This window comes from Erigeron canadensis, chromosome 4 (assembly GCF_010389155.1).
Source record: "Erigeron canadensis isolate Cc75 chromosome 4, C_canadensis_v1, whole genome shotgun sequence".
In the NCBI taxonomy this organism is placed as follows: domain Eukaryota; kingdom Viridiplantae; phylum Streptophyta; class Magnoliopsida; order Asterales; family Asteraceae; genus Erigeron; species Erigeron canadensis.
In genome coordinates, this window is record NC_057764.1 from 24,648,139 (window position 1) to 24,675,331 (window position 27,193).

The window sequence follows — 27,193 nt, forward strand, 5'->3', positions numbered from 1 at the left end:
TAAGCTGGTAATACTATAATATACGAGAATTAGCACTTACAAATAGCAATAAATTCATTATCAAATTTCATAGATGATGAAAGTGCATGCCATTTTTCTAAAATTTTTTTTTTCTTGTGTGTATGCTTAGTTAGGCTTATACATGTAGATTGCATGAGTAAGAATGATATGATATATATCCTCCTATGTATGAGAAAATGGCGGCACAAATGTCAAGTTGTATTTCTCAGTCATGAATGTCATGCTCTTTGTGGATCTTGAAAATAAAAAAAAAAAAAGTTTTGAATTCTATGTTCATACATCCATAACATTATTTAAAAGCAAATTAATGAAGTTGATTTTGTATATATACAAACACTTATACTAGTATAATCTTTATTCATTTACTAATGTGTACATTAACAGTAACACTAGCTTAATTTTTAACAAAACAATAAGCATCGACTTTAGGTGATCGATTTAGTGTATTTTGATGTAAGAAACCATTTATACAAAAGACAGAAAGCAAATACCACTTTTTCATTAGCTTCTCAAAAAAGTAATTAATATACCAAAAAAAAAAAAAAAAAACCTTTGCATTACATGTAAGGCAGAACTGATCACAATTTATGAAACCAATAAAGCTATTATTGTTTTTTTAAGAGCTCATAAGCTTAATTTGTTGGTACTTTGGTACAGATAATTTTCTGAAAATAAGTATAAACGCTAAACTACATGCAACTTAAAGCATATTTTAGAAAATAATTTGAAAATTATAAAGTAGTCAATTACTTGAATTACAACTGTATTTTACATAAAGTCTTATTCTATTTTAAGTAAAGAAATAAATGAAATAAATTTTAAAAAAGAGTTTAGAACAACAAAATAACCATGCTATTATGCAAAACCCTTTCCCTTTCTACTTAAACAAGTCCATTTCTTTAAATAGCATCAAAACTAGAAGCGTTTGCCATTGAAAAAAAAATGACTCCATCTTCCTCTCTATTGTTCATCTTCTTTTTCTTCCTCTCTTTTTCGACGCATGCCCAAACGCTAATCCATGGCACTTGCAAGCTTTGCTCTCAACAAGACCCGGGTGTGGATTACCAATTTTGTGCGACGTCTCTACAAGCTGCCCCCGGGAGCCATCATGCTAACATTAGAGGCCTTGGGAAAATCTCAATCCGGCTAACAAAAAAGAACATGACAGATACGAGGTTTTACATCAGGAGGTTACTCAACAACTATGGTGTGAATCTTTCTACTTATGCAAGGATGCGTTTGAACGATTGTCTTGAGCTTTACTCTGACTCTATTACTGATATTAAAAGCGCCTTTAGAAACTACAAGGCAAGTCGATTTGATGAGGCCAATTTACTCTTAAGTGCAGTCATGGAAGCTGCCAACACTTGTGAAAATGGATTTAAAGAGATGGATAACATTGTTTCACCATTGACAAAAAGAAATGATGCGACTTTTGACCTGTCTGCGATTGCGCTTGCTATTATACATATTCTTCAAGTTGGTATAAACTCTCCTTGAAAAGGGAAAGTTCAATAACACACAGTAGAGTACAAGATAAAAGCATGTAAAGTTTGCCTTGTTATTGACATTAAGATCATCATATATCGTTACTGTATTAATACACATATTGACTGTGCTTGTTACTGCTCTGTGGCGTTCTGGTTTGTAGTGTTCACATTGCAGATATGTATGTGTCTTTGTCTTTACATGACGTTTTATTTGTACAAAAATAGGCGGTGGTTTAAGATAGCCTCAATGGTAACTCGGCTAGCTTTCAGTCATGTCCTTTTGTGTTATGGTTGAATGCTTGTGGTGTTTCCTGATAGCGTCTCACAGATGGGATGGTGGCAATTAAGAAAAAAGAGGGGGTGGTGTTAAACAAGTGTATGTTTTAGTAAGTTTTCAACCATAAATTTCCTTATGTAGCAAAAGGTTTATACCAGGAGAGATGATAGACTTTGTAAGGGTTTCTGATATCATCCACATGTATTCGGTTTAGATATGGCATTGCACAATAACCATCCTATTTTCATCATATGTCTATAACTGATACCTAACACACTATAACAGACAAGCATTCAGATTCTTTAAGAAACTGTTTCAGCATCATGCTTCCTTCTTAGATAGATTCATATGTTAACCAAATGAGTACCCAAACTGGCACTCGCTTAGTGAATTTGCAACGAAAACAGACATGATACACGAATGTTACTATAAATCTGTAGATTGGCCATACAAGTAGCGGGTAAACACCTTTCCCTAATGTGCACTGCAGGTGCAACATTATCCTGTGCAACAGCTATTTTTGTTTCTTTTTCATCAAGCAAACATTTCAAAGAATAAAAGTTTCATAATAAGCAACCAAGGATGGATAATTTAATATAGATGCCATCAAGGCATCAACACCGCTAACTTAGAATTGAAATAGAGTTGATATAAAGTCACAAATGCAACGTCTCACGTAAAAAGACGAACACATATTCATTGCAATGTCATGCTCAATGTTCTAATCAACAAACATGCAACTATGATGAAGTCATGAATGCTTCTAATTATTTCCAGGTCAAATTTAGCTGGATTTAAGTTATACAGCAAAATGAAACAGCACAAAGGGCAAAAAACGGATGACATGCAGAAACTTTGAGAGTTTAGCTAGCCATTGGATGGTTATATACATACTCAATCGCAAGTGCACAAGAGTCGATCTTGTCAGCTTCTTTGTCTGGAATCTCCAACTTGAACTCCTCCTCGATGGCCATTACGAGCTCCACATTATCTAAGCTGTCCAATCCCAAATCCTTCTGGAAATGAACTTCAGGAGTAACCTACAGATAGAATAAATAAAAATGTCTTGAGAAAGTTTTTCATCTTGAAGTTTTTCATCAACTTGTACAACTTCATAACAACATGCGTATTCATGAGGGATAGTGTTATGGTGGAGGGAATAAGGTTACAGTAGCTTTGAGAAAACTAGTCAAAACAGGTCATTCTGTGTAGTGCCGGGACAACTATGTGATCGAAATGTGCCTTAATTAGTCCCTTTATACACTTATATATTTGGGTAAATCCCTTGTTTATATTTATACAGTAATTGAGTGAATAAACTAGAAAGCGTATCTCTCCAGTACAGAAATAAGGGCAAGTCTGACTATGAGCAAGTATTTATATACTCTTATATGTCATAATGTATTCAAGAACCCACAGATGGAGGCACTCCAGATTTCAGACACTAGTTTACTCGTTACATTGGGTACCTTTCAATCGATGTTCATCTAATAAATTCACTATATATTTATAGAATGACACAATCTTGTTTTGACAGACAAGATGAGCTAACATACATAAGCGAGAAACATAATAAAAAACTGCAATGTCAGATATCAAATATAAGGCAATCAAGAAACGGACTTCAGGGCATTAGCATAGATAGCAATACGTTACAGATACCCTGACTACCTTAATTGGGTGGTCCTTATGGGTTCAGACCTTCTATCACACTCTTTGTGCCAGATAAGAATGAGCATCAAAGAGTTAACATAACATCAAATCAAACAAGAGAAATCCCTCAAATGTAAGCCTCTATTATTGAGTTTTTTGCTTGTTTTTTCTGGTCAACTCATTGTATTACTTGCAAATGAAAGTAAGTGATGACAACAAAGTCTCATTAACCATATTGCATGGTACATCAATCCATTATTACTGAAACATCAACAAGATAATAATTTTCCATATGATATACCACATCGGTCCAGAAATGCTCTAATAATTTGACAAGTACAGCCTAACAATACCATTTTTCAGTCACAGATGGACATCATGAAGATAAAACAGTATTAGAGTATCAGCAAGGAACCCTCAATTAGTCACTTCCATCAAATCCAATTGAACGTCAAATAGTATTAACAACTAAACATCAAATAGTATTAGCAAAGAACCCTCAACAAGTCCCTTCCATCAAATCCAATTAAACATTTACCAAATTCATATCTTTTCACAAATCATTTCCACAATAGTAGATTAGTCATATGGTAACTGTACATTTTCTATATGAAATCATTGGTGACTTAATTATGCAAGGCAAGAGTCACATTTTACCATATTGAGCTTAATATTTATCGGAAACAAGTTTCTAACCAAACACACCAAATTCAATCCAGGATTAACTTATACTCATCTAAGTATATTATCGCAGTTAAGAGTAAATATATTCGTAAAAGTACTAACAATTTCTTATAAACAACAAACATCTCCAAGGTCACCTCGACGACCTGACAAGACGTTTAAGGTTCAAACCTCGAACTTCACAAGATAAAATCTTGAGAAAAAAGGTATCTCCAGTAGGCTGTGTAGATACGAGTCAAAGTATTCATTAACAACTGATGATTTAAAGTTCAATTTAGGAAAATCTTAAACATAGCTCCTAAGTTAAATCGAATCCTCGTTTCGCCTAATACGAAAACATCGATTAAAAACCCTAAAACAATAACTTAACCGTTAATTAATAACTAAATATCATACATCTAATCCATATAACTTAACAAAAACCACTTCCACAAAGCCCTAAAATTCAGGTAAATCTACTAACAGTAAATTGAAACTAATAAATAAAATAGAGTACATATAGATATATGTGTGTGTATGTATATACCTTAGAAGGATCGACTTTAGGGAAGCTTTTGACGATATCAAGGATACGGTCAACAACTTGACTTTTTTCAAGATGATCGTCGTGAGATGACATTGACCGGATCCACGACGGTGTTAGCAGCTTAGATCCGTTAGACACCGGGACTCGCACGTGCCCTAGGATTGCTCTTCTCAATGCCGACGCCATTTCTTTCTTTTTGATCTTCTCTAGTGAAATGAATAGTGATACTAACGAAAGAGAGAGGTGGGTTTTGAGGACTGAGTATGTGATTTAGTGTGGCCCATTTTTCAGCCCACGGCCCGTTCTCATATGATTGATTAGGAATTTAGAATGTATTTGATACTTTGATTGGTACCCCTAATTTTCTAACTCTCTCACAATATCAAATTTACTTCTTTTGGATTGACAGGTAATTGAATAGGATTTGTGTTCAATCTAGTTGGTAAAAAGATTGAAAATTTTTATTCTGAATAATGAGGCCTAACCAGTATTTCCTTGATCGTTTTTTTGATGTTTAGATGTCTCATATATAGGCCACATCAGAGATTATTTTAAAGATTTCATCTCTAACTTATACAAAAAAAAGAAATTGTTTTTAATGGCTTACTATTCTACTATACTTCTAGATTGTACTCTTAAATTACACAATTCAGAACTTCTCAAAACCCCCCTAATAATCCACACAAGCAAATTCGTAGAGTGGATTCCTTCAAATGTAACGACCTTATCAAAAAGTCACCAACGATCAAATCCTACTTGCACAAAGCAATAAGGTATTATCGTACTTGCGAAGCCTTGTAATATTACCAAGATAAGATACTTTGCATTTTGCAATAAGTTATGAACTTATGATACACCGTCTATAATTTCTTTTACTTTACTTGAAAGAAAATCACGATTGAACCAAATCGTAGGCTTCCCTTAAAGAATTTTAGAATTTTATCTTTACTACTTTATAAAGCAAAAGCCTATTTCTATTTTTAAAAAGTTTTGCCTTTGAAATACCGAAAGTGTCTTTGGACATTTTATGTTTTTAATGAATTAATTTACACTTCAACCCTTATCTTCTAAAATATTTTCACTATTACCTTTACATCAACCTACAATCCTACACCATTTGACACCGCTACCACCACCAATAATACCATCACCGACAACACAAAACCGCCATCCCCGCTAATGCCGCCGCATTGCGCGGGTACCATTCTCGTTTAAGAAAAAAAACAAAAGAAGTATAACGTTATTATTCGTTAATATGGAGAATTTTGTCCAAACCATAATTAAAGTGCATGCATAATTAAACTTAATTACTAACTAAAATTGCCACCAAACAATATTACAGTTATGGTTGTAGGCCAGTTTCTTCATCACAAGATTTGCTTCTTCATCAATTCCCTCATAATTTATAATCGCTCCCTCTAAACTTCGACAGATCTTCCAAAAACATGTCAGGTATATATTTTTACACTCACTCCCTACCTCTCTGTATCACTGTATATTTGTATATTTATTGATATTTTCGATTAACACATTTGTATCATCACATTCATATACATATATGGATTTTAACGACGAATAATTTGATTCCGGATTCAACAAGGCCTATTACGCTAATTATATGTATAATCATTATAGAGTTTGGATCTTATAGAGTAATAGGCCTTGTTGAGTTTTGATCTTATTATAGACTTTGAATAAAATCATTGATTTCTATATTCAAACTAAAATTATTCCTACGTAATTAAATTTAAATACCTTATAATAACAATGTGGACAAGAATATTACTCGAATTGCTTGCCAAAAGATGAAAATTTCACGAGAATTCAAGTTTTTAAAATACTAGTATATATTCTGATGGTTGTTTCTCTGGAGACAGACAATGAAGATCCAAAGATTTCAAAATACATATACGAAGTACGCTTTCCCCAAATCACAAAGCTTACACGGTGGCAAATGTGGTGTTTCATGGCAGTTAACATATGTTTCCTCCTCATTGGTCAAGGAGCCGCCGTGCTTCTTCTAAGGTTTTACTACGAAAAAGGTGGACATAGTAAATGGACCGCCACTCTTGCTCAAAACGCAGGGTTCCCTATTCTCTTCATACCCTTTATTCTTTTTCCTTCAATTAAAGAACCATCAACCAAATGTCCTGTGATCATTGTCATGTTAGTCTATCTCGGTCTTGGTTCACTTATCGCAGGTGATTTTTTGTTATATTCTGTTGGGCTAGCATACTTATCAAGTTCTACTTACTCACTTATTTGTGCAAGTCAATTAGTTTTTGGTGCAGTTTTCTCATTTTTCATAAATTCCCAAAAATGTACAATCTTGATCTTGGATTCAATCGTTGTTCTTACATTGTCCGCATCTCTTGTTGGATTTAGTGACTATTCAGCTGACAAAAATGTCACTGGAGCTAGATTCACACTTGGGTTCGTGTCAACACTTTGTGCTTCGGCTCTTTATGCTCTATTACTTTCCCTCACACAGCTTTCTTTCCAAAAAATCATCAAGAAAAAAACCTTTGGAGTGGTTCTTGAAATGCAGATATGTACTTCAATCGTGGCATCATGTGTTTCGGTTATGGGTCTTTTTGCTAGCGGTGAATGGAGGTGGTTGAGAAGTGAAATGGACACTTTTGATGGAGGGAGTTTGTCTTATGTCATGACTTTGATATGGACCGCTGTGGCTTGGCAAATATGTTCAGTTGGTGTTGTTGGTTTGATTTTTGTGGTGTCGTCTTTGTTTTCAAATGTGGTTATTACTCTTGCGTTGTCCCTTTCGCCTTTGGCTACTGCAGTTGCTTTTAAGTATACAATGAACGGTGCTAAGGTCATCGCGGTTCTTATGGGGATTTGGGGGTTCTCGACTTATGTTTATCAGAAATTTCTTGATCTTGAGGAGAACAATAACATAAATACTGATAAATCCCCTGAATGCCCTTGTTGATTTTTTTTTCTTTTTCTGTTTATACTTTCATTTTGAGATTAACTCTAGAACTAGATTGTCGTCAATGGGTTTATGATCATAGAAACAGATTTTGTATAGGATATAAGTTTATTTTTGAACTTATAAATAAGTTGTAAAGATTTGTTACATTTGATGAATCCACATATTCCTTGAATCCTGTAAACTGTTTGCTCTAGCTTATCCTTTTGACAAATCGAGTAGAATTTGCACCTTGTATTGCAGCTTATCCATTGAACCATTTATAAATCGAGTAGAATTTGCACCTTGTATTAATGTTAAGAAACCTCTTCTCTGCGAGCTTTGCACCTTGTATTTCAGCTTGAATAACTTCATTTTGCCAACAAAATAGTGTGCGAATACAACCTTAACTCGGAGCTCTAGCCCAAAAATTACTTTTTGAGATTCGTAGGAAAACTAGGGTGTTTTAAGATTAATGGGTTGGTTCTTTCACATTGGTATCAACATAACCTGTCACATAATGTTTCATAAGATAAACAGGGGGTCTACTAAGAGGAACAGTTTCACAATAAAAGTCGATGCAAATCATCTTCATAGACAACAAGACTTCTTATGTGATATAAACTCAAGTTGTATCCGAAAATAATGCCATAACAATATAACATCACAATTATGATAACATGGAGACACCACTAAAATCCATTGAGGAAAATGTAAGTTCCTTGAGGAAGGGAAAGGTAAAGATGGTGGAGACCGGATTTTGAGCAACATCTTCTGGCAAGAACTACAAAAGATACATAGAAGGAAAGCCACTTTAACTAGTGAAAGTAGTCAATAATGTTCCCAGTCGTAACATTTGTGTAAAGTGAAATTCAAAGACACAACTTAGCCTTGCAGTTCTTAAAATCTAACCAAAGCTCCTGAAGGTTTGGAAGAAGAGGTATGTTGGAGGATAGTGGAAAGTCTGACCATGGTCATATGAATGTCAAGCAAACATAATAACAAACCTAAAACCTTGAGATTTTTGAGTTTCGCAATCTCAACCAATTTCACTCTAAGGTTGCCATCCCAAATCATCAGAGTCTCAAGTAAGGGACACTCGGCAATTAAATCCCCATATTTGTGGTCTTGAATAGTTACATCATAGAAGTCTAAGTTGAAGCTGCAAATGTTTCAAGTCTAGACAAGAGAAAATATGGGTAGGCAACTTAACTGGCGTTTCACAGTCACGGCAATTTAGTAGAGTGAATTTCGTTAATCCTGGTATTTTAGATACGAACATAACCCAATGATGAATATCCTCATCCTCTAATTTGATATCATCGGTTACAGTGAGGTCAAAATTTGTAAGTTTAAGATGAATGAGAAGTTTACTTATAATAGTTTTATTAAAGTGAACTTTTCGTCTTAGTAAACTACGAAAGAAGTTATCATCAAGTATGAGTTGGGTGAGGAGAGTCCACTTAAATCTCCAACTCGGTGACAAAATACTAGTCGCCACCGCGTCTTTCAACGGCAAACGATCCATAATATTAGCAATCACATTATCTTGCATGTTGCTAATAACATCATCTTCTCCGCAGCGATGATGAACTACTTCCATTATCCTAAAAACAATAAATAAAATTCAGATTTACAAAATAAGTACATCCTAATATCCTATAGCATATGTTCAAGTGGTTGTTGTACTTATTATGGCTAGTTATTTTACATATTGTAATCTATACTACGAGTACTATGTTATATAGCAAATAGTCTTTGTTCAACATTTTAAGTTTCAACATTTCATCAAAACCAAATTATATCAATAACATACGCTACTCGTGCCACCACAGCTGCCGGTACCGCCTATCGCCCCCAACATCCGTCACCACCACCGCTGCCGCCATTACATCACCAACACCGCTGCACCGTTCTAGTAATAATAATAATAATAATAATAATAATAATAATAATAATAATAATAATAATAATTGCTTTTCAAATAACTAAATAAATAAAAATTACATAAATAGATAAAAAGTCTAACATACTTAGAGATTTACAGTAGTTAGATAGTATAAATTATGCATACCTCTTGAAGTTCTTTCTTTGAGACAATTTGTCAAACACTTTGTGGGCCTGCAGAAATATTTATATGGTGGGTTGTGGTGTAAAACAAAAAGTTATGGTGGGTAGAAATCTGTGGTAAGCTGTGGTGTAAGCAAATTAAAACGACTGAAATACTTAAAGCGGGAAAAATTAGCGGGAATAAAAAAGTGCGCTAAAATTATATATTCATCTGGGAGTGATTTCTATGGTAATTACACGTAAAAAACAAAAAAAAAAATTAAAAAAATTTAAATTTGTATCTAACATCATTATTTGTTGGGGATAGCTTCTGCTTTTGACCACAGAAAAATTAGCTTTTGTTTTTTTAGAGTACAAGTACTCCGTATATTTTTTCATTGCTGACCTAAAATTTTGTTAATATCTCTATTATCTTATAAAGTATTTTGTCCTTTTTTAAAATTTTAATATATAATTTAAATTATCTAAATTATCATTCTTTTTTATTCACTAATTTAAACATTTCTACCTAATATACCTATAATATCATTAAATACCAACCACTCTTTTTTTTTTCTTTCTCCTCAAATCTCAATCACTAATTTTTTTTTCTCTCATCCATAAATCATTATATTTCTCTAATTTATTCAAAATATTTTATCTCAAAAACCGTATATCGATAAATTATAAAAATTGTATGGGTGTTCTTAAAATTTCATGTTCTTTCATTAGAGATGTCATTCGATATACTTTCGACGAATTTTTAAATCCGAGAGCGGAGCCCGTACGGCTAAGGCATTTGGCTATCACACTCTACGACTTATCACCTTTTATGACCTATTACTCCACCAACTCACCACCGTATTGCGCGAGTACTATTGTTCGTATATATAATAGATTATAGATTATACCCTCATTTTGATAACCATTTGAGGGGGCTGCATCTTTTCACATATGTAGGCCTGTAGCAACTTTAACCATTATTTCCCATTATTTTTTATAAAAAAAAATGTGTATTGGTTTGTTTTTTATAATTGAATATACCTTTTTTAACAAGCATGTTTGGATAAATTAGAAAATTATATTGCTATTGGAAGGTATGTTTCGGTCTGTTTAATTTTGTTTATTTTTGAGTACTAATTTGTTTACATTTAACAAACTTAGTTGGTGACTTAGAGTGCGCGACTGGAACACGTATCCCGTGGACCAAGCTGATGTCGGTCGGTCACTAGGTTGAACACTATTCCGCCTTATAGGTATCTAATGGGTGGGGACAAAATTGGGGAAGGTGGTGCTCGGGTTCCTTCCAAACCTCTTTCCTTTCCTTTTTTTTTTTTTTTTTTGGTTTCTTTTTTCTTTATTTAGTTGGAGATAAAGTGGGGAGGATTGGTGAGATATTCCGTGAAAGAAGGAGAAAAAGTAGAGAGAAGTAGTAACTGGTAAGGTACTCCCCCCTCCGTTATAATTAAAGCTTTCAAAATGTATTTAAATATTTGATAAAGTAGAAACAGCCATCAATAATAACCGTAAAATGACTAGAATAAAAAAACAATAATAATCTTTACGATTATATAAACAATCTTTCCTTTCAACTTTTTTGCTTTTAAAATACTTAAAATGTCCTTAATAATATAAAAACACATAATCCATGACCCTAAATTTTTAAAAATGACTACACTACCTTTCACATCAATGAGTTAAACTACTCACCACGGACACCAGTCACCACCATCATCACTTTGTCACTACCATCATCGTCGTCGCATCGTGCGGGTATTCGTCTAATATTTAATAATATGGTCAATAGCTATTTAACTTAAGATACGAAAGGTTTTCGGACAATGTGATGGCGATGGTGACGACAATGGTGAGGTGGTGGCGATAGATGGTGATGGTGGTGGCGGTGACGTGAAATGTTGTAAGTTATTGATGTAAATGTATATAAATTAAAGGAATAGTATCTATATATATATATTTTTTATAATATAAGAAACTAATGGTTTAGTTTAATCATTAAGGATTGATGGTATAATTTAAGAGTAATTTATTAAAGGTATCATGGTAATTTCTTACATTAAAGGTAATTAGGTCATTAAAAACAATTAGTTCATTTAAGGGAATTGGGTAATTTCGCATCTCCTTTTTCTACTCTTTTCAAAAATTTCAAAAAGGGAAATGATAAAGCTATAACAAGTTTTAGTCATCTACAACAATGTCTGCTACAGTTGTATACCGTGCAATAAAATATGTACATTTGTTATACATGGTTAATAATTGTTGTAGATTTATCACTTCCCTGGGAAGAATTTTATAAGGTAGCATAGATGAGATATTAATGTAATTTAAGTATCTAAAAGATGAAAAAATTCCGAAACCAGCTCAACTGGATTTTTCCACATATCTTGGGTTCGACGGTCTAGAGTGACAGTCCTGTGTGAATTATGTGTAACGGCTTGGTTTACATCTCGTAGTCTACAGTACGTATATGACTTCTTATTCATCAATGGTTGATCAACCTCTTCTTTTCACAAAACAGATCATCTGCGCACTTTGCACCTTGCATTTCAGCTTCAATAACTTTTTCTTGGCTAAGAAGATAGAGTGACAATACGGCCTTAACCCGGAGCTCTAGCTTATAGTTACTATAGGGGGTGTTTTAACTGGTTTTATACTGGACTCCAGTGGAACTATCTTAACTGGCTTTGTGAAACTATGCAATCTATTCAGTTCGATCCTATATTGAGCTTTATTTTTGTTGGTCTAAACTAACTTTTTATACATATGTTCAATTACTAGAACAAAACTACACAAGAACAAATCTATACATTGTGAATCTCATTATACAGTTGCTTATTTGGCACATCCTTGTATATAAGCAAATCATTGTAACTTTCTGGGATTGAAAAAGCAATATACAACATGTATATACATATATATATATATATAGTCAAAGGACATAGTACTTTTATACAAAGATCAGCTCTTGTATTACAAATGAGGATGTTTCAGGCTTTAAATATTCGACTGATAGTTATAGGTTTCATTATTACAGGCATAGGTTCACTAGTTGCAAATTTAGGAGATAATGTCAGATATTTAAAGTCACAAAATGAGAAAATAAAAGAGTATCTAATTATCTATACATGTTAAGCATCAACCTTTAGCTTTTGTATAAACACAGAAAACTATATATACAGCTTACTTCAGTACGTGTCACTCAATGAGATCTTGGTTTTAAAAAGCGCGCCTCAGGCGCGCTTAAGCGCTAGGCGCACCTAGGCGCAAGCCTTGGAGCTTTTTGGTACTCAAGGCGCAGGGTGTACAGAAAGCGCGCGCTTTTGGGCCTTTTTTGTGAGCTTTTTGTGAGCCTAGGCGCCAAAAAGCACTAAAAAGCGTGAGCTTTTTGTACACAAGAGGATTTTATTTTTATAGAAATAAGTAATTTTTTTTTTCTTACCTCTTCTTTCTCAACAAGATTGATCTCTTTTTTCTTTTTCCTCAACGAGAACAACAATCTTTTGAGAATTTCTTTTCAAATACCAAATTTGATCAAAGCCGGACTTAAACGAGTATCTTACTGATGTTGTTTTGGTATTTTATGTGTTATAAATACCATATAAATAATTTATAAAAATTTTTCATAAGTGTGCGCCTTGCGTACGAAAAGCTCGCCGCTTTTGCACTTCCGAAATGGACCCTATCACTTTTGTGCGCTTATCGCTTTTTAAAACCAAGAATGAGATTGAAATAATTATTGAATTCATTCAAATAAAAACAAATGAAACGAACATATGATTGTGTACCAAAGCTTGACTTTGGTTATAAACAAGAGAACAGAAAGGATAATCTACGAAGTTTGCTGAAAAGATGGTAATTTTCAACCCATATTTCCTCTTGTCAATTTGGGTTATGATCATGTTAAACAGGTCAAATAGATGAAACAAAAACAGCTAAACAGAAAATGGTCCAAAAGAACCAAACGGGTCGAGGGTAGCCCAAGTGTACTTCTAACTATATACATAATCACTTGATTCAAAACATTAAATGTTGTAATGATAATATATTTTGCAATCATACTTTAACCACATTAGCTATAATTGTAATTATGAAAAATAGACAGAAAAAAGTACTTCTGGATAAACTTCCACGACCCATTATGAGCTCAATCAAAAACCACTAAATTTGACCCATTATCCAGCCCATCCGTAAGTCCTTTTTCAGTTTGACTAAAAAATGTACTACTGGTTAAGGGGACTTCACTTTCTATACTGTAATTTGAACAGATCAAGTATATTTGTAATAAACTAATACTGTAATCTTTTTGTTGACTTACGAGTCATTGTCGGAATGTGCAGCCTGATAATTCGGCTTAAATGGGTGGTGCACCCTTGCATCCTGTTGATATTATGCAACCCTTCAATCCCCATCACAATTAAACCCGAGCCTCTTATTCCTTTTAATGTTTATCAACTTCAGATTATTTAACCCAACACACCTATCAATCTAGGCGGGCGAGTTCATTATAGAAATCATTAATGAAATGGAAAGGTGTAGAAGTATAGCTGAATATGTGAAACCTAACCAGCATATACTTTCTGCTCAAAATCTACAAGCCGTGCATCAACTCGTTTCAGTAGAAATTCTTGGAATTCCTGATCATCAAGTGGACAAGTGCTGACCAACCCCCTCTTTTCACCAAACAGATCCTTTGCACGCTTTCGTATCAGATTCGGTAACTTTTATTTGCTAAATAAATAGAGTGTGAATATGACCTTAACGCAGAGTTCTATCCAGTAACTACACTACTATTAAATTCGCAGGACTAGAGGGAGTTTTCAGATTCATGGATTGGTATTCTTCCACATTGGTATCAAGTATAACAGGGGTCTGCTAAAAGGAACAGTTTCACAATTAACGTAAATGCAACTCATCTTTTTAGCAAACATGACCGCTACTTATATTGTGTATCCGAAACTCAAAACAGATGTTATGCTAGAATAGATAAGTAGATGTAAAAAGTCACGTCATGCACAGAAGTAAAAAAAAACAATACAAAACAGCAGGAAATGTAAAATTAGCTCATGAATACACCAACAAACTAGAAGATAACTACTTCAGCTATTGGAGAGGTTCGATGGAGCTTCAACAACTGGTTAGCAAACTTATACTTCTCATTGACATTGCTCTCTACGGACGAGTCGAGTACAACTTCAATGCTCTTTAGCATAGGGGAACAAGCCAGTATATACTTGATCAAACATACTTCATTTTCCAAACCTTTTATATCTGCTAACCTCACATTCTGAAGCTGCAGCTTCCCCGTCATGCTGCAGTCTACCTCTGAAGGAAATATGGTAGGTAGTGGGATAACATTCTTGTACATAGCCTACATGATAAAATAGCATTCATGCATGAGACTTTTAAGAGAAGCAATATCATTGATGACTATTGACTTACATCGATAGAAAGGGTTTGCAAATTTGTGCAGCCAAAAATCATCCCAAAAGCACATGATAACATGAAGACACTACTAAAATCCATTTGGTATAATCTGAGGGACTTGAGAAAAGGAAAGGTGGGGGAGACCGCCGTTTGAGCAACATCTTCAGGCAAGAACTACAAAATATACATAGAAAAAAAGCCACTTTAACTGGTGAAAATAGTCAATAATCTTCCTAGACACAATATTTGTGTAAAGTGAAGTTCAAAGTCACAATTTAGCCTTACCTCGCAGTCTTCAAAATCTAAAGAAAGCTCCTGAAGTTTTGGGAAAAGAGACATATGCCGGAGGACAGTGGAAAGTCTGAGCATAGTCGTATCTTGAAGCAAACACAATGACAAACCGAACACCTTGACATTTTCAAGTTTTGCAATCTCAACCAAATTCACTATAAGGTTGCCATTCCAAATTCTTAGGGTCTCAAGTAAGGGACACTGAGTAATTAATTCTTAGGGTCGCAAGTATAACGTCAGTGGCTTTGGAAAACCATGAAAATAAGGAGGAGACAAAACACAGTCATAAAGCTCCAAAATTTTCAAGTCTAGACAAGAGAAAAGATGGCTAGGCAACTTAAGTGGTGTCGGACGGGCATTATGTAAAGTGAGTTTCTTAAATCCTCGTTTACAGGATAGGAACATAATCCAATGATGAATATCCACATCTTCTAGTTTGGTGTCACTGGTTATATAACAACGGCTAAAAGATTACATCATTAATGAGCTAGTTTCAAAGCAGATTCAAAATAATCATAGTCGATATATTAAAATAATCAGAATCTTACTCATAACAAAATTCGATTTTTTATCTAAAAGCTTATAGAAAAATATAATCGTAAATCTTAAGTATACACCAATAATGAGCTACTTTCAAAACAGAATCAATATAATCAAAGTTAATAATGAAAGTAATCAGAAATCTACTCATATATGTATATATATATATATACATATTGAGATTACATGAGGGACATTTGATATTGAATAGAACTCATTTGATATTGAGATTACATGAGGGACATAAAATGCATAACGCATGTCTCGTGATATGAAAAACATAAAACATATGTTAAAAGGATCGTAAATATTATTTGATCATATCTGGCAAATGGATAACCATTACAGTAGAGTATATCTATTAAAAAATGCCATATAAGTTATTATGTTTTTTCTATGAAACTCTATAAGGAAATCCGGATTTTGATTATGATATAAGTTTCATGATCGAAATATCAATGGAACTTAGAGGGAGTGTCCAATGGTTATTGAATAGATAGAAAATATATATGCAAAACTAAAGACAAAGTTTGTCTTGGTTTATAAATTAGAAATCTCAATGATGAAATTATTGTGCGTCATGAAAGCAAATAAAGATAATATACTGTGTATGGATAAAAGACGTTCATGCTTATGAAGTCACTTAATGCTGAAAATGCACCTTTAATGTTCAAAATAATGATCAAAATGTTGGTTTATAAGTGTTATTAAAGTACTAATATTTTTCTCTGGTGATAAATGAAATAATACATAATTCAGTATACACTTGGCTGGTCCAACTTGTGAAGTATTGTGATATATTTAAATGAGATGCATGATGTATGTTTAATCCTTAAATGTGATATATGAACCATATGCAAAAGAATAATATTTAAATGCGAGAATAAAATAAAGGTATATTATATCAAGGCACTAATTACGAATAAATCAAAATGATGGTTTTGATATTGGTTCGTGCCAATAGCAATGGTTCAAATAATGTAATTATTAGTGGGAGTGTTATGTTTCAACATAACAATGTGCATTTGGTAACGTCTCTTCGGTTAATATTTAGCTTCATGCTATGATGTTTATTATATTTGCTTAAGTATATCATTGAAATAAAAGCTTGAATATATATTGTGAATATAAAAGATCGATCTCTATGAAATTTATATATTTAAAAGATTACGAGAAGACATTTTTCTAAAAGGTAGATCTTAACAATGAAATAGTTACTAAGGGTGATATATGATGTATGAAAACATTTTTGAGAAAGATATATTTTCACAGGATTTTACTTGAATGGTTTGTATATTTGGTCATTTGATATTGATAATGAAGACTTTTCTTCCTCAAGAATGGAGTTAAAGTTCTTGGTTTAAAATACCATATTTGAGTAACATTCAGGTATTACTAATGTATACACTTATATATTGTAATTTGTCGAGAAGATAGAGATCTTATCTTATGAGGATGTATTAAAATGGGTAAATATATGTTTTATTACCCTCAAGATATGAAAGGTATAAATTTACATTATACTAACCTATCAAAGTAGTTTTAGTTTGTTTTAATAATGCAGGATGATCGACTACACGGATTTGTATTATAAGTGTTGCCATCAACTTTATCATATATTATAAGTGAATTGACAGATCAATATAAAGATAATGCAACATGGATGTCTCAACTAGTGAAGTTGTATGTCAATGGAAGCTTGTTCGTGATATTAATGACTCAAGGAGCTCAAGTGGTGTGATCATCAGGGGGAGAAAATTCAAGTTGCACTTTTTTTCCCTTAGCCATGGTTTGTCCCATTGGGTTTTCCTGACAAGGTTTTTAATGAGGCAGCATCCCCAAGCGTATCGAAAGAACTATGTACTCTTTTTCCTTCCCTAGGTTTTTTGTCCCATTGAGTTTTTCCTAGTAAGGTTTTAACGAGGCATATATTCTTGTAACTAATGGATAGCCAATGGGAGTGTTATAGATATACTATAAATGTGGCTATCCATAAGTTATAACCTTTTGCATTTCCATCATTATGATGTATTGATTGTGTTAACTATGAAGCCTATATATAAGGGCTTATGTATATGATTATCACATCAATGAAAAGGATCTCACAATCTTCATTCTCTTATATCTAGTTTGCTATGTTCTACATCTTATTATATATATGTTATGTTATGAGGTCGTTGTTTCACAACACTTCATTCATTTAACAATGTCGTTTTTTACTTATAATAATAGTACTAATTAATTTTCATGATCCATGACTTACCCACTTTTAACGCTCTGAACAATATATTTTAACTTGGATGATCTAAAAGACCAACCTCTTCTTATCACCAAACAGATCCTTTGCGCTTTAATTTGCTAAGAAATTAGTGTGCCAATACAACCTTAACTCGGAGTTCTAGCCAATAATAACTTTTAAATTTTGTAGGACGAGAGAGTGTTTTAAGATTAATGGATTGGTATTCCTTCAAGTTGGTATTGGCATAACACTCTCACAATAAAACTTGATGCAGCTTTTTTTTTTAGACAACATCTCCACTTATGTGATATAAACTGTAGACGATTCTAATCGAGTAATATGTTTCATCAAGCCTATGTATGCCTCAAGTCCTATTGATGTTACTATGATATTGATGTTAATATAGCTCACGGTCACATTTAATTTATGACAAGTCTCTAAAATGAACATTTGATCTCCAACAACTTCAACTCATGTTTAGGCAGCACACCTCTCAATCTATGCGGCTTAGTTCATTATAGAAATCATCAAAGAAATTAGAATTATAGCTGAATATATGAAACCTGACCAGCATCTACTTTCTGCTCAACATTTACAAGCCATGTATCAACTCGTTTCAAAAGAAATTCTTGGACTTCCTATTCATCAAGTGCTAACCAACCTCTTCTTTTCGCAAAGCAGATCCTTCGCACGCTTTGCACCTTGTGTATCAGCTTCAGTAACTTTGTTTTGCTAAAAAAAATAGTGTGAATACGACCTTAGCACGGAGTTTTAGCCAATAACTACTTTAAATTCGTAGGACTAGAGGGAGTTTTCAGATTCATGAATTGGTATTCTTCTTCTTTCACATTGGTATCAACCATAACCTGTCACATGATGTTTCACAACAAAAACAGGGGATTTGCTAAAAGGAACAGTTTCACAATAAAAGTCAATGCAACTCATCTTTTTAGAAAACATGACCGCTTAAATTGTGATATAAACTTGAGGTGTATCTGAAACTCAAAACAGTAGTTTTGCTAAAATAGACAAGTCGCTGGAAAAGGCAAGTCATGCGCAGAAGTCACAAAATTAATAGAAAGCAACAGGAAAGGTAACATTAGTTCATGAATACACTACAAACTAGAAGATGACTACTTCAGCTATTGGAGACGTTCGACGGAGCTTCAACAACTTGTTAGCAAGCTTATGCTTCTCGTTGACATTGTTCCTTATGGACTTGTCGAGTAGAATCGTAATGCTCTTTAGCATGGGGGAACAAGCCAGTATATAATTAATCAAATATACTTCATTTTCCAAACCTTTTATCCCTACTAACTTCACATTTTGAAGCTGCAGCTTCCCTATCGTGCTGCAGTCTACCTCTGAAGGAAATATGGTAGGTAGTGGGACATCATTCTTGTACATAGCCTACATGATAAAATAGTATTCATGTATGAGACTTTAAAAAGGAGACATATCATGGATAACTATTAACTTACCCTGATATCAAGGTTCTGCAAATTTGTGCAGCCAAAAATCATCCCAAAAGCACATGATAACATGGAGACACTACTAAAATCCATATGGTATAATCTAAGAGACTTTAGGAAAGGAAAGGCAGAGAAGACCGCAGTTTGAGCAACGTCTTCTGGCAAGAACTACAATACATACATAGAAAAAAAGCCACTTTAAATGGTGAAAATAGTCAATAATCTTCCTAGTCGCAATATTGTGGAAAGTGAAGTTCACATAGCCAAATTAGCCTTACCTCACAGTTTTCAAATCTTAGATAAAGCTCCTGAAGTTTTGGGAGAAGAGACAAATGCTGGAAGACAGTGGAGAGTCTGACCATGGTCATATCTTGAAGCAAACACAATGACAGGCGTAACACCTTCAGATTTTTGAGTTTTGCAATTTCAACCAATTTTACTTCCCCTACAGGGTTGTTATTCCAAATTTGGAGGGTCTCAAGTAAGGGACACTGGGCAATAAATTCCCCATATGTGTGGTCTGGAATGGTTACATCATGCAACCCTAAGATCAATAGCTTTGGAAAACCACGAAAATACGGGGAGGGAGATAAAACACAGTGATAAAGCTCCAAATGCTTTAAGTCTAGACAAGAGAAAAGATAGGAAGGCAACTTAAGTGGTGTTTCACAAAAATTTATCAAAGTGAGTTCCTTAAATCCTCGTATTCTGGACAGTAACATAACCCAATGATACATATCCGCATCATCTAATTTGATGTCACTGGTTATAGTGAGGACAAAGTTTGTAACTTGTTTAAGATGAAGGAGAAGTCTACTTATATCGCTTTTATTAAAATCTCCAGGGAAACTATCAATGACGGCTGCATCAAGTATGAGTTTGGTAACAAGGGTCCATTTAAACCTCCAACCTGGTGACAAAATACTAGTCGCCACCGCATCTTTGAGTGGCAAACAATCCATAATATTAGCGATCACATTCTCTGGCATGCTGCTTATAACATCATCGCCTCCCCGACGATGATGAACCACTTCCATTATCCTAAAAGCAATAAATAATTAAATTCAGATTTACAAAATAAGTACATCGTATAACATTGTACTTATACTGGCCGGTTGATTTAAAGATTTTTTTTACAGGTGTAGAAAGCCCCATACCTCGTATGAGAAAAAACCGCCTAATAAACTTAGTCTAATATAAGTAGTTAGATATAAACATTATCCATACCTCTTGAATTTCTTTCTTTGAGACAATTTGTCAAACACATTATGAACCACTTGAATTTATAGAATTACAAAGCATACAGATTTACAAAATAAGTACATCATACCATATGTTCAAATGGTTGTTGTACTAATTATGGCTAGTTGATTTATATATAGATTGTCATAATAATAATAATACGAGTAATAAATAACGATTGCTTTTCAGATAAATAAATAAAAATATTATTACAGATTTACACAAGTTAAATATTACATACCTCTTCAATTTCTTTCTTTGAGACAATTTATCAAACAGATGGCGGGCAGAATTAATACTGTGCGGTGTGTTGTAAAATGAAAAGTCATGGTGGGTTCTATATATGGTAGGATGTGGTGTAAACAAAATCAAACGACTGAAAATCCCTAAAAGCGGGAAAAATTAGCGGGGAATGGAAAAGTGCTTCATTTGTTATACAAAGAACAAGAGAAGCAGCAGGGAGAATTATATATTCATCTCAAAGATATGGGAGTGATTCGGGATATTCGGGGCAATATGGTAATTAACATGTATCTGTATGACTGTATCTCCCGTCGTTAATAGGAAACCAGTTTTGTTATCCGGACTTTTGCTTTGATAAACCTTATACAAACACGATATACATTTGTTTGTTTCTTATTTAAACGTGTATCAGAATTTGTGTTGTTGTGTACAAAAATTAGATATATCAATCATTTATATAATCAATTTATGAATAATTAAGTGGGAAAAAAAATAGTAATCATGTAACAACTATACGATTAATTGAAAAAAGACAACGAGACAAAAAAAATAATAATCACATCGCTCGATTTCTTTAAATTGATTATCACTTATGTTATCATTTAATTTAACTATAAATTAAAAATCCTAATAATCATTATCTAAAAAGAAATAATTGTAAGTACCATAAATCATTGTAAGAAACAGAAAGACAAATGAACGCAAATGTCAAACGTGTCCACTAAGTTGTAAACAACCAATAACAACTAAAATAACGACAATTTCAGTTAAAATTTTATGCAAAAATAAAAGGTAAAACAAAAATGGTAGTGGTGGTGGTGGTGTGGTGGTGGCGGTGACGGTGGGTGGTATAGGTTATTAATGTAAAGTTAATAAATGCGAAAGATCAATGGTAACGTAATTATTATAAGAGTTGATTTATGAGTACCTTTTAAATCGACTTTTACACTACTTTTTCTTCTTCTTTTTTTTTAACTTTTTTTTTTAGATTTATGGTACGCATTTGTAATATATGTTTATCGTTTATACGTATCGATCACCTTGTACAACTAGTTTTAGTCATTTCAAGTCTCACACAAAAAAAAATGGAATTTAGAATAAACACTAGCATTAAACCAAACCTAGCTCATTGATTATTTGACTGCCTTACCTGCTTTTTTTAAAAAAAACGTGTAATCTGTTCAGTTCGATCTTATATTTTGAGCTTTAATTACTTTTGCACACCTCAAAGGTCATGGTAAGCATCTCCTCAATTTCTAGAACACAGCTACACAAGAACAAATTTATACATTCACAACATCGTTATACAGTTGAGCATATTTAAACATATTTAGTACAGCCGTATACAGTTGAGCATATTTGGCAAGCATATGTTCGATTACCAAAACAAAGGTACAGAGAAATACAATTTTATACAACCAGAATCTAGTTATAAAGTTAAGCATACTTGGTACAACCGTATAGAATCAGAAGCTCGTTATACAGTTAAGCATATTTGGTACATGACGTAGTACTTCTATACAAAGATCAACTCTTGTATTACAAATGAGGGTGTTTCAAGCTTCAAATATTCAACTGATGGTTACAGATTTCATTATTACAGGTACAGGTTCACTAGTTGCAAATTTAGGAGACAATGTCAGATATTCAAAGCCACAAAATGAGAAAATAGTAGAGTATCTATACTGGAAACACAGGAGACTGTACAGCTTACTTCCGTAAGTCTTCTTCAAAGAGATTGCAATAAACCTTGAATTCATTCAAATAAATATAAACGAACACATGAAATTGCACCAAAGCTTGACTACAGAACCCATATTTCCTCCGGTGCAATATAAACTATAAAGAGTTCATGATCATGAAAGAAGAAAGTAGAACTGTATCAAATGCCATCACATATGACCAACTATTCTGGTGTCGCTCAAGCGGGTAAAGGATCTTTTATAACTATATTTTGGGTCATCCAAGAATCAGAAGTAGGGTGACCGCCTTTACCGAAAGAATCAGAAGTATCTTGTCAAAGTTTGGCTTTGGTTCTAAACAAGAAAACAGAAAGGATAAGCTAAGAGGTTTGCTGAAAAAGGTGGTGATTTTCAACCCAAAATTCCTCCTGTGAATTTGGGTTATGATCATGTCGAACAGGTCAAAAGTTCAGGTCAAATAGATGAAACAAAAACAGCTGAACAGAAACGGGTCCAAAAGAAACAAACGGGGCAAGGGTAGCCCAAGTGTACTTCTAACTGCATACAAAATCACTTTATTCAAAACATTGGATATTGTAATGTTTATAGATTTTGCAATGATTTTCAACGCACATTAGTTATAATCCTCATTATGAAAAATAGACAAAAATGTACTTCAGGTTAATCGGTCATGGCCTATTATGACCTCTACCAAAATCACTCAATTGGACCCGTCATCAAGCCCATCCGAGCTGCCCATTTTTGCCACCTCAACTAAAACTTAGCACAGGGTCTAATGACTAGAATTGTCTTCTGATATTTGGCGATTATGCTTAGCTTCTTGATGATGAATGTGAGATGTTCAATTACGGGTTAATTAAACTCCACAATTTAATTCACGCTTAACAATTTCATTTGATTATTATAGGTAAATATAATATGAAGCAATCCATGATAAGACAGAGAAAGAGATACCTTTTGCTTTAACAACTTGAGATTTATCGGCATCTATTTCAGAGGCAGCTGGTGCTCTTGTTAGTACATCAGGCAGATCCAACTTCTCTTCATCTTTACTGGATGTTGGCTCAAAAACAGGAGCTTCTGGCAGATCTTCTTGGACTAACAAACCTTAACACGGGGCTCTAGCCAATCATTACTTTTTGAATTCATAGGACGAAAGCGTAACATTAATGAATTGGTATTCTCTGACATTGGTATTAACGTAGATGTTTCACAAGAAAAACAAGGGCTCTACAAGGAGAACAGTTTCACAATACAAATCAATGCAACTCATCTTCTTAGACAGCATCACCGCTTATGTGATATAAACTAAGGTGTATCTGAAACTAATACCATAATATCACCATTATCAAAACAGAAGTTTTGCTAATATAGACAAGCAGATGGAAACGGCACATCATGCACAGAAGTCACAAAATCAATACAAAACAACAGGAAATGTAAAGTTAGTTCATGAATACACCAACAAACTAGAGGATAACTACATCAGCTATTGGAGAGGTTCGATGGAGTTTCAACAACTTGTTAGCAAGCTGATACTTCTCGTTGACATTGGTCTTTATGGACGAGTCAAGTAAAATTTCAATGCTCTCTAGCATGGGGGAACAAGCCAGTATATACTTAATCAAACAAACTTCATTTTCCAAACCTTCTATCCATACTAACTTCACATTCTGAAGCTGCAGCTTCCCCGTCGTGCTGCAGTCTACCTCCAAAGAACATATGGCAGGTAGTGGGACAACATTCTCGTACATAGCCTACATGACAAAATAATTTTCATGTAGCAGACTTTTATGAGGAGCAATATAATCGATAACTATTAACTTACATAGATAGAAAGGTTCTGTAAATTTGAGCAGCGAAAAAGCATCCAAGAAACACATGATAACATGGAGACACTATTATAATCCATGTCGAATAATGTAAGATCCTTGAGGAAGGGAAAGGTGCAAGGGACCGGAGTTTGAGCAACATCTTCTGGCATGAAGTACAATATATACATAGAAAAAAAGCAACTTTAACCGGTGAAAATGGTCAATAATCTTCCTAGTCACAATATGTAAAGTGAAGTTCAAAGACTCAAATTAGCCTTACCTCAGTTTTCAAAGCTTAAATGAAGCTCCTGAAGTTTTGGGAGAAGAGACAAATGCTGGAAGACAGTGGAGAGTCTGAGCGTGGTCATATCTTGAAGCAAACACAATGACAAACGTAACACCTTGAGATTTTTCAGTTTTGCAACCTCAACCAATTTCACTTCCACTATAAGGTCTCTATTCCAAATTTTGAGGGTCACAAGTAAGGGACACTGAGTAATTAAATCCCCATATTTGTGGTCTTGAATGCTTACCATGTACATGTCTTAGGTCAATAGCTTTGGAAAACCATGAAAATAAGGTGGAGGAGACAAAACACAATCATAAAGCTCCAAATAGTTCAAATCTAGACAAGAGAAAAGATGGCTAGGCAAGTTAAGTGGTGTTGGAAGGAAATTTACTAAAGTGAGTTCCTTAAATCCTTGTATTCTAGACAAGAACATAATCCAATGATTAATATCCGCATCATCTAATTTGATGTCACCGGTTATAGTGAGGACAAATTTTGTAACTTGTTTAAGATGAAGGAGAAGTCTACTAATATCACTTTTATCAAAGAGTCCACTTAAACCTCCAACTTGGTGACAAAATACTAGTCGCCACCGCGTCTTTCAATGGCAAACAATCCATAATATTAGCGATCACATTATCTGGCATGCTGCTTATAACATCATCGTCTCCCCAGCTATGATGAACCACTTCCATTATCCTAAAAGCAATAAAATAAATTAATTCAGATTTACAAAATAGGTATATCGTATAACATGTGGTGGTTGTACGTATTATGGCTGGTTGATTTTGTTACCGCCATTGAGTGACCACATGGGCCTACAAATGATATAGGTCAAGGTTCAAAACTTGCCAAAAGTAAGCGCAGAAACTATATCTTGTGATCAATGTGTGAGGATGTTTACCGTGCATGATATCTATGTTGTATGCGTTTTGGGTATCAAGACGGTAAATGGGACTAGAAGAATCTCACCCACTTACCTTTAATAATGATAATGATAATGATAATAATGATAACTTATCAAATAAATTAATTAAAAAGAAATAAGAAAATGGGAGACATGTATCTTACTTAGATAAACTTAGTCTAATACAAAGACGAAGAAATAATTACAGACCAGTAGTAGTTAAATGCATACCTCTTGCATTTCTTTCTTTGAGGTAAATTGTCAAACACTTTGAGGGCACGCAGAAATATTATATGGTGGGCTGTGGTGTAAAACTTAAATTCATGGTCGGCACAAATATGTGCTATGGTACTATACTACTATGGTGTGTGTAATATATTTAGAGATTACAGTAGTTAGATATAGAAATTATGCATACCTGTTGGCTTTTGAATTTCTTTCTTTGAGACAATTTGTCAAACAGTTTGTGGCATGCAGGAATATTTATATGGTGGGCTGTGGTGTACAACAAAAGGTTATGGTGGGTAGAAGTATGTGGTATGCGGTGGTGTATACAAAATTACTCGCAATTAGCACGAGTAAGGGCGGTGCTTATAGGTCGTCCCCCAAGCGTCCTTATCTCCAAAGACGCTCCAAACTTATTGAATGCATGCGTGATAGGGGTGAGTATGGGTCGGTTTTGATCGGTTTTTTGGCTAAAACTGAAACCCGGATCAATCCATTCGGTTTTTAAAAAACCAAAACCATTGGATTCGGTTTTTGTTCGGTTCGGTTTTTCAGTTTTCCGGTTCAGTTTGGATCGGTTTTGGTTTTTATTTCGGTTTTTTTATCAATTTTTTTTTTTACTTTTTTGTTTATTACGTTATAAATTTATTTTCAATTGCTAAGAAAAAAAATATGATATAGAAACTAAAATATAGAGATGCTTTTTATTAACTAATTATATTTTTTAGGTGTTAAAGTTGATATAATTTTTATAAAATAAATTGATTTTATTATACGTTTTCATATAAAATATACAATTTATATAGATTTTTACACTAAAAAGACAAAAAGTTTAAATATATTAACATATTAACAAATTATAATTAATTAATATAAATGTAATATGATATAAATATAAAATAAATTAAAATATATTGGTTCGGTTCGGTTCGGTTTTTGATCGATTTATTCGCATATAAAACCGAAACCCGAACCATTCCGTTCGGTTTTTAGAAAACAAAAACCAAACCAATGGATTTCCTTCGGTTTCGGTTTTTTCGGTTCGGTTTTGTCGGTTTTTTTAGTTTTTGGTTTTCCGGTTTGGTTTTTGCTCACCCTTAATGCGTGGTCCTCCCCTTCCGTCTTCCTATGGAACACTCACGGACGCTCCAGGTGGG

General features: G+C 33.7%; 4 protein-coding genes and 2 long non-coding RNA genes across 7 annotated transcripts; 2 read left to right on the forward strand and 4 right to left on the reverse strand.

Annotated features, from left to right (window-relative positions):
• The first annotated feature begins 952 nt into the window (after positions 1 to 952).
• LOC122597216 (putative invertase inhibitor) lies at positions 953 to 1,521 on the forward strand. Its single transcript, XM_043769838.1, has one exon. The coding sequence runs from the start codon at positions 964 to 966 to the stop codon at positions 1,519 to 1,521; it is 558 nt and encodes a 185-aa protein (XP_043625773.1). The 5' UTR covers positions 953 to 963.
• A 944-nt stretch (positions 1,522 to 2,465) lies between these two features.
• On the reverse strand, positions 2,466 to 4,900 carry LOC122596321 (acyl carrier protein 1, mitochondrial). The gene is made up of 2 exons (XM_043768873.1): positions 4,652 to 4,900; positions 2,466 to 2,828 (listed from the first exon to the last, which is right to left on the reverse strand). Exons 1-2 carry the CDS (start codon positions 4,835 to 4,837, stop codon positions 2,652 to 2,654), a joined length of 363 nt encoding a protein of 120 aa, XP_043624808.1. The 5' UTR covers positions 4,838 to 4,900; the 3' UTR covers positions 2,466 to 2,651.
• A 1,606-nt stretch (positions 4,901 to 6,506) lies between these two features.
• Positions 6,507 to 7,601, forward strand: LOC122598615 (probable purine permease 11). Its single transcript, XM_043771202.1, has one exon. The coding sequence runs from the start codon at positions 6,507 to 6,509 to the stop codon at positions 7,599 to 7,601; it is 1,095 nt and encodes a 364-aa protein (XP_043627137.1).
• Positions 7,602 to 8,861: 1,260 nt separating this feature from the next.
• LOC122598553 lies at positions 8,862 to 9,873 on the reverse strand. 2 transcript variants are annotated; one of them, XR_006323647.1, is made up of 2 exons: positions 9,655 to 9,873; positions 8,862 to 9,187 (listed from the first exon to the last, which is right to left on the reverse strand). It is a non-coding gene; the product is annotated as an uncharacterized LOC122598553 (long non-coding RNA). The 2 variants fall into 2 exon arrangements; XR_006323648.1 differs by lacking the exon at positions 9,655 to 9,873 and adding an exon at positions 9,397 to 9,487.
• Positions 9,874 to 19,140: 9,267 nt separating this feature from the next.
• Positions 19,141 to 21,406, reverse strand: LOC122598076 (F-box/FBD/LRR-repeat protein At1g13570-like). Its single transcript, XM_043770686.1, has 4 exons — positions 21,097 to 21,406; positions 19,892 to 20,654; positions 19,623 to 19,781; positions 19,141 to 19,551 (listed from the first exon to the last, which is right to left on the reverse strand). Exons 2-4 carry the CDS (start codon positions 20,648 to 20,650, stop codon positions 19,264 to 19,266), a joined length of 1,206 nt encoding a protein of 401 aa, XP_043626621.1. The 5' UTR covers positions 20,651 to 20,654; positions 21,097 to 21,406; the 3' UTR covers positions 19,141 to 19,263.
• A 2,699-nt stretch (positions 21,407 to 24,105) lies between these two features.
• On the reverse strand, positions 24,106 to 26,342 carry LOC122598617. Its single transcript, XR_006323667.1, has 4 exons — positions 26,230 to 26,342; positions 24,896 to 25,603; positions 24,630 to 24,778; positions 24,106 to 24,558 (listed from the first exon to the last, which is right to left on the reverse strand). It is a non-coding gene; the product is annotated as an uncharacterized LOC122598617 (long non-coding RNA).
• Between the last annotated feature and the right edge of the window lie 851 nt (positions 26,343 to 27,193).

Bases quoted from the DNA above. Each gene is read 5' to 3' on its own strand.
- LOC122597216 (XM_043769838.1), top strand. From the start codon at position 964: ATGACTCCATCTTCCTCTCTATTGTTCATCTTCTTTTTCTTCCTCTCT.
- LOC122596321 (XM_043768873.1), bottom strand. From the start codon at position 4,837: ATGGCGTCGGCATTGAGAAGAGCAATCCTAGGGCACGTGCGAGTCCCG. The intron at 2,829-4,651 runs GTATATACATAC...TTCTATCTGTAG, and splicing joins CTAAAGTCGATCCTTCTAAG to GTTACTCCTGAAGTTCATTT.
- LOC122598615 (XM_043771202.1), top strand. From the start codon at position 6,507: ATGGTTGTTTCTCTGGAGACAGACAATGAAGATCCAAAGATTTCAAAA.
- LOC122598076 (XM_043770686.1), bottom strand. From the start codon at position 20,650: ATGGAAGTGGTTCATCATCGTCGGGGAGGCGATGATGTTATAAGCAGC. The intron at 19,782-19,891 runs GTAAGGCTAATT...TATGTATTGTAG, and splicing joins TAAGATTTGAAAACTGTGAG to TTCTTGCCAGAAGACGTTGC. The intron at 19,552-19,622 runs GTAAGTTAATAG...TTTATCATGTAG, and splicing joins TGCAGAACCTTGATATCAGG to GCTATGTACAAGAATGATGT.